A 6,785-nucleotide genomic window follows, 5' to 3' on the forward strand; every position below is an offset into this window, starting at 1 on the left:
GGACAGAGTTTTGGTGTTCCTGGACACTGTTTTGGTGTTCCTGGACACTGTTTTGGTGTTCCTGGACAGAGTTTTGTCAAGCAAGTCACTGACAGTGCCACTTGTCACCACAACTCAGCGATAAACGCACCAGAAGCACAGCACTGACCCCAGCACGCAAACACGAGGCCTTCGTTTACATTGTGAAAGCTGGACGGGAAATAAATCTCCTTTTCTTTTATCAGGAGATAAATCAAATTCAATCTGTAAGCTGCTTCCAACTTTGGGAAATCTGAAGGGTTAGTCCTGTAACCTGATAGATGGGATAATTTAAGAAATATTCTTATACTCTTATCCCTGTGTATTGACTGACTTCAGCCAGGAAGAAGCTGCATAAGGATGACAGGATTTTAGTCTGAGGCCCACTTTTCAGCCTCTGCCTTGCGAGATGGAGGCACAGATAAGTAAGGGCTTAGCTTTAGGGCTACAAAGATGATGGAGGGAGTGGAGCATCTCCCTTATGAGGAGCGGCTGAGGGAGCTGGGGCTCTTTAGTTTGCAGAAGAGGAGACTGAGGGGAGACCTCATTCATGGTTATCAATATTTAAAGGGTGAGTGTCACGAGGATGGAGCCAGGCTCTTCTCGGTGACAAACAATGATAGGACAAGGGGGAACGGACACAAACTGGAACACAGGAGGTTCCACTTCAATTGGAGAAGAAACTTCTTCTCAGTGAGGGTGACAGAGCCCTGGCCCAGGCTGCCCAGAGAGGTTGTGGAGTCTCCTTCTCTGCAGACATTCAAAACCCGCCTGGACGCCTTCCTGTGTAACCTCATCTGGGTGTTCCTGCTCCGGCAGGGGGATTGGACTGGATGAGCTTTGGAGGTCCCTTCCAATCCCTGACGGTCTGGGATTCTGTGATTCCTGGTTGCTCCCGGCGCAGACTGGGCTTAGGAAGTTATTGAGCCGATATTTCGGTAACAGCCTGAGGGTCAGACTGGGGCAGGGGGATGGGAAGGAGCACTACAAGGTTCTCTATCGCTTTGGACGTGGATAAGCCTTGCATCTTCCCACAGAAAATCCCCTGCCCTTCCACTCCAGGTCCAGGCATTGCTGGGTGGGTCTCTGAAGCACCTGAGAGGATTTTTCTCCCCATTTTTCGGGTCACAGCTTATTAGTCTGTCTAGGTTCAGTCCAGTTGCGGGTGACAATTTACTAGACTGGAGCTGCAGACTTTTTAACAAAACAGAAGACACAAAGCAAGTGGAACGAGGGATTAGACAGCCAGGCAAGAGGAGTCTTTTCTAAGGAATTACACCAGTAAATAACGGGTGTCGACCACCAGCTTGGAATGGAGACTTCTGTCATGACATACATAAGCTCCAACATGAGAAACGGCCTAAGTTCCCTCTCAAACAGGCGACATTGGCCACCACTGGGTGCAGGAAATAAACACTAAAAAGAAAATCCACGCTGGCGTTGTTCTCCAGTGTGCTGGGCTGCAATCCCTCACCACAAGCCTGAGGCAAAAGCTGGACAAGGCAAACAGGGCCAAGCGATTTAGTGACACCTCAGGGCTTTCTTCACAGAATCAATCACAGAATGGCTCGGTTGGAAAAGCCCTCTGAGATCATCACGTCCAACCGTTCCTGTCTACCCCCTAAACCATATCCCTAAGTACCTCGTCTACCCGCTCTTTAAACACATCCAGGGATGGCGACTCCACCACGTCCCTGGGCAGCCTGTGCCAGCTTCTGACGACCCTCTCAGGAAAGAACTTCCTCCTTCTCTCTGACCTGAACCTCCCTTGGCACAGCTTGGTGCCGTTTCCCCTTGTTCTATCCCCCATCACCTGGGAGCAGAGCCCAGCACCCACCTCTCCACAAGCTCCCTTGAGGCAGTTGGAGGTGGTGATGAGGTCTCCCCTCAGCCTTCTCTTCTCCGGGCTAAACAAGCCCAGTTCCCTCAGCCGCTCCTCATCAGGCTTGTTCTCCAGAGCCCTCTTGGCTCTCTTCTTGGCCCTTTGTCCACAACTGCTCCTCGAACGAAACACACACGCACGTTTACCTGCACCTCTGAGGCAGCAGCACACACAATTCTCACCTGAGCTGCTGCAGCTCCTGCTGGTAGGAAACGCTTTCTTGCTTCAGCTGCTCCTGGAGACGCCGCTGCCTATCCGAGTCTTGCTGACATTCCTGCAGTTGTGCTTTTAGGCGAGAGTTCTCAGCAGACTCTACCCCGACCAGAATGTATTGCTGCTGCAGGTTCTTCAGCTCTCTTACCTGTAGTTAAAGGGAAACACCACAGTGGGTGACAGCTAAGCAGCCAGGTTTATTACCTGAGTGTCGATGGGCATTTCACACCGTGGCATCAGGAGGTGTAACCTGATAGATGGGATAATATCAGAAATGTTCTTACACTCTTATACCTGCGTATTGGCTGACTTGAGCCAGGAAGAAGCTGCATAAGGATGACAGGGTTGATCTGGGACCCACTTGGCTGCCTCTGCCTTGTGAGACAGAGGCATAGATAAGGTAAGAAGTTAATTAATAGGTAAGAAGTCAATTAATAGGTAAGAAGTGAATGAATCGCCCTGCTCAGACCAACTTGACCAGCCAGGCCTTGTGAAAACAGAGGCTCAGGAACCTGACGGATGAGACGACTCCATGCAGACACAGCTGAAGTGACCACTGCTCAGACCACTGCGAGACCGTTCCTCACGCTCACTGAGCGTGCACAATTACTGTGCAGATATTTTAATTAGTTACGGGGAATGTAGTGAATATGAAAACCTTCTATGTCATGGATAGGTACGTGTAAGGCACTTATAAGCTACTGCCAACTGCTAACACGTGGAGCATTCGCTTGATGAAACGACTCCCGGTTGCTCCCAGCGCTGAATTAAAGAAGGTCTTGCTGTGTAACCCCTACAGACTGGGCTTAGGAAGTTATTGAGCCGATATTTCGGTAACTGAGGAAAAACCTCACATTCAGACGACAGAAACGAGACACTGAGTCAGCGATCACAGCGCTCTACCAACAACTGCCCAGAAAAAACTCGGGGGTTTCTGTTATTAATAGCAGTGAGTGTTGAGACCTTCCTAGAAGATTTGATGTGCATCAGCAAAAAGACCCCAGGTTACAATATTAACTCCCTCATTCAGAGGAAATCGAAGTGAGACAGGAGGAGCTGGTTAAGAGCAACTCCTGCCGTTGGTATTTGCTGTAAACCAGGGAGCTGAGGCACTAAAACCCTTTGGGCAGCCTGCTCAGACTGCAATTAGCAATCAGTTGTCATTACACACACATCACTGCAATCGGTTTTCGAAGGCGAGAAGATGCGACTGATTCTGGAGACAGGGAAGTACTCGGTGAGCCAGGAGACCCCTCCACTGAGCGTCCATCTGAGCACCAGCAGCGCTGCACAGACGTGCAAGGTCAGCGGAACAGGAGAGGAGACGCAGACCTACGGACGACTGAGACACCACACGGACAAGAAGGAAGACGTGTTTAAGACAGCCTGACAGAGCCTGCTGTGAACCGACAGCAGGGAAAACAAACACAGCAAGCACCAGTGGAAAATGGTTGTAAAAGTCCGGCCAGCAACTGGAACTCTGAAACCTGCTGAGCCGCGCTGTGCCAGAGACTACACAGACACAGACACATTAAAATAGATAAAGATGTCAAAAAATCACAGAATCATAGCGGGGTTTGGGTGGAAGGGACCCCAAACCCCCCCAGTCCAACCCCATGGGCAGGGACACCTCCCCCAGCCCAGGCTGCTCCAAGCCCCGGCCAACCTGGCCTTGGGCACTGCCAGGGAGGGGGCACCCACAGCTTCTCTGGGCAACCTGGGCCAGGGCCTCCCCACCTCACAGCCAGGAATTGCTGCCCCACATCCAGTGGAAATCTCCCAAATTCCAGTCTAAAGCCTTCCCCCCTGGTCCCAGCACTGCAGCCCTTGTCAAAAGTCCCTCCCCAGACTTTCCCCAAACAGACCCAAGTCTTTGCAGTAGTCTCTTCTAAAAATCTAAGACAAATCAAACACACGAGCTTCCCCAGATGTGGGCTAAGCAGGGAACCCACATCTTATTTCTCCGAGCCCATACTTTAAGTCGAGCTAACAAGAAAAAACCACCCTGCAAAGTTCACAACGAAATCACGGCCTCCGTATGTCGGAGGAGGTGCCGTAGGTGGCACATCCGTGATCTGCCAGCGCGTGCCCACAGGCACTAAGGGCATTGGGAGGAAACCCAAATTACCTCTGAAAGGTCACAGTGACTGGGAGAGCTTCCTGAAGACTGGGAAAAAGCAAAGAAGGGCAAGAAGGAAGACGTGGGGAGCTGCAGGCTGGTCAGCCTCACCTCCATCCCTGGGAAGGTGATGGAGCAACTGGCTTTGGAAACCACTTCCAGATACATAAATAACCAGCTTGCCCAGAGAGGCTGTGGGGAATCCTCCAGTGGAGACACTCAAATGGACCCTGTCTTGGGCAACCTGCTCCAGCTGACCTGGTTTGAGCAGGGGGGTTGGACTAGGACATCTCAGTGAGGGTGACAGAGCCCTGGCCCAGGCTGCCCAGAGAGGTTGTGGAGTCTCCTTCTCTGCAGACATTCAAAACCCGCCTGGACGCCTTCCTGTGTAACCTCATCTGGGTGTTCCTGCTCCGGCAGGGGGATTGGACTGGGTGAGCTTTGGAGGTCCCTTCCAACCCCTAACGGTCTGGAATTCTGTGATTCTGTGATCTCCCAAAGTCCCTTCCAACCTCAACTATTACAGATCCTGCGAAGAGAATTAAGTTTCACACTGCAAATACCAGCTGCGCTGGATTTTAAGACCCGAAGATCCCCATCTCCTATGGGGCAAGGAAAACAAGGACTTACTAATCTGTCTCTGTCGTTCTGCAAGGACGACAGTGCCTTCCTCAGGCTCTGCACCTCTGAGGGGGTGGTGGAAGCGCTGCCCTCTGCTCGCTGATTCACCTCCTCCGTCCTACGCGTTGTGCCCAGCTACTCTCGCTCATTCTGCAGGCTTGCCATAGCCCTGGAGAAAGACTGCACTTGGTTGGAAGAGCCTTCCAGCTCTGAAGACAAACGGAGAAGCTCATCGTCCTTGGCTCTGAGCTTCTGGTGGAGTTTCTCAACCTGGGCCAAGAGACCCCTTTCATCAGCGGCTTTCTGCAGTTCCGTCAGCTCAGACCTCGCTGCGTCTCGGTCCCTGGCAGTGAAATGTCGCTCTTCTTGCAGCTGAGCCACCTCTTGCTGGAGGCTCTGCACCAGGTGCTGCTGCTCCTCTAAGTCTGCAGAGTATTTCTGTTTCCAGACACGAAGCTCTTCATTGGCCTGGTCCCGGCTGTCCTGCAGAGAGCTCATGGACTTCCCAAAAGACTGAATTTGAGCTCTGAGATCTTTGTTTTCATCCGCGACCGCAAAAAATTTCTGCTCCATTTCCATCAAGTCCCGGGCCAGCTCCGCCACTCTCTCTTCCGCCGTCTCCGTCTCATTCCTCATTATCCCTGCATCGTGATGTAGGTGCTTCAGCTCCTTCCGAAGCCTGTCCTCAGCCTCTCCCACTCTCTTGGCTGCGTCCCTTTGGACACACACCAGTTCCTCCTCGAGTTCTGCGGTTCTTTTCTGCGAGAGGGAGAGCTTGTGACTCAGCTCTTGTGCCTCTTCCTCTCGAGCCTTCAGCTGAGCTTGACACTGCGCCACAGGACCCCCCTCATGCAACGCAGCCATCTCACTCTGCACGCCAGACAGAGAGGATGTAAGGGTCTCAATCTCTTGGGACATACTGGCTTTATCCTCTCTCAAGGCCTCCACGCACTTCCTGAGATCATCCTGAGCCTGCTCGGACTCCTTCAGCTGCGTTTCCACAGCTGCCTTCTCCTTTTCCAGAGTCTGGATCCGTTGAAGCTGTGTTTTGAGGAGCTGTTTCTGTTGGGAGTCCTTGATTGAAATCACTTGGTTCAGGTCCTCTCTGTACCGCACCAGCTCCGCGCTCAGCTTGGCGTTCTCGGAGTTGAGGTCATCCACCCGGCTGTGAAAGCTTCTGATCTCTTCCCTGAGCTTGTTGTTCTCAGCAGCAGCCTCTTGGATCAGCTGGTCTTTTTCCAAGATGACAACAAGGTGACGCTCCTCGAGCTGCTTGTAGTCTCGCAGGACGCGGTCTCTGTCATCTTGCAACGACGACATGGACTTGGTGAAGGACTCCAGTTGTGCCTTCTGCTGCTTGCTTTCTTCCCTGCTCACCTTCACCTTTTCAGCGAGACGATCAAGTCTGTCAAGAAATTTGCCCTTCTCCTTCTCCAAGGCTTTTTTCTCTTCTTCCTCCTTGCTCAGCCTATGCTCCAGCTCCTTCACCTCTCCAGAATGCTGCTGCTGCAGTTCAGACACCGCAGCCATAACCGCTTCCTCTTTGGCAGACAGCAAGCTGATGATCTTCTGATCCTTGGCACTGGTTTCTTCATGCAGCTTATTCGTTAGGTCCTTGGAAGCTTGCAGGTCAGCCTCGAGCTGTTCACAGCGGAATGTAAAGTTTTGGATGCTGGTCTCTTGTTGCTTGACTGTGCTCCCCAGCTCTTCTCTGACCAGTTCGCATTTGGCGAAGGAATCCTGTAAGTCAGCAAGCTGGTCCCTCAGGCTGCTGATTTCTGACTCCAGCTTCTGCTGCTCACTCCGAGTCCTGCTCTGCAGCTCCTGAGACCCTTCGAGCCGAGCCAAAAGCTCCATTTTTTCCTGCCGCAGCATTTCACAACTCTTCTGATGATGCTCAATCTCCTTCCTGGATTCAGACTCCCACTCTTT

General features: G+C 52.1%; 1 protein-coding gene across 1 annotated transcript; it reads right to left on the reverse strand.

The window, feature by feature from the left end:
* Nucleotides 1–2,078: 2,078 nt before the first annotated feature.
* On the reverse strand, nucleotides 2,079–6,710 carry LOC104548169 (golgin subfamily B member 1-like). The gene is made up of 2 exons (XM_010194112.1): nucleotides 5,040–6,710; nucleotides 2,079–2,261 (listed from the first exon to the last, which is right to left on the reverse strand). Exons 1-2 carry the CDS (start codon nucleotides 6,708–6,710, stop codon nucleotides 2,079–2,081), a joined length of 1,854 nt encoding a protein of 617 aa, XP_010192414.1.
* Nucleotides 6,711–6,785: the final 75 nt, after the last annotated feature.

Source organism: Mesitornis unicolor, unplaced genomic scaffold (genome assembly GCF_000695765.1).
Source record: "Mesitornis unicolor isolate BGI_N332 unplaced genomic scaffold, ASM69576v1 scaffold26200, whole genome shotgun sequence".
Lineage (NCBI taxonomy): Eukaryota > Metazoa > Chordata > Aves > Mesitornithiformes > Mesitornithidae > Mesitornis > Mesitornis unicolor.

What these genes read in the sequence shown, in the direction of transcription:
- LOC104548169 (XM_010194112.1), bottom strand. Translation starts at nt 6,710, where the DNA reads ATGGAGCTTTTGGCTCGGCTCGAAGGGTCTCAGGAGCTGCAGAGCAGG. An exon ending in TGGAAGGCTCTTCCAACCAA is followed by an intron (nt 2,262 to 5,039) that starts GTGCAGTCTTTC and finishes CTTTAACTACAG; the next exon opens with GTAAGAGAGCTGAAGAACCT.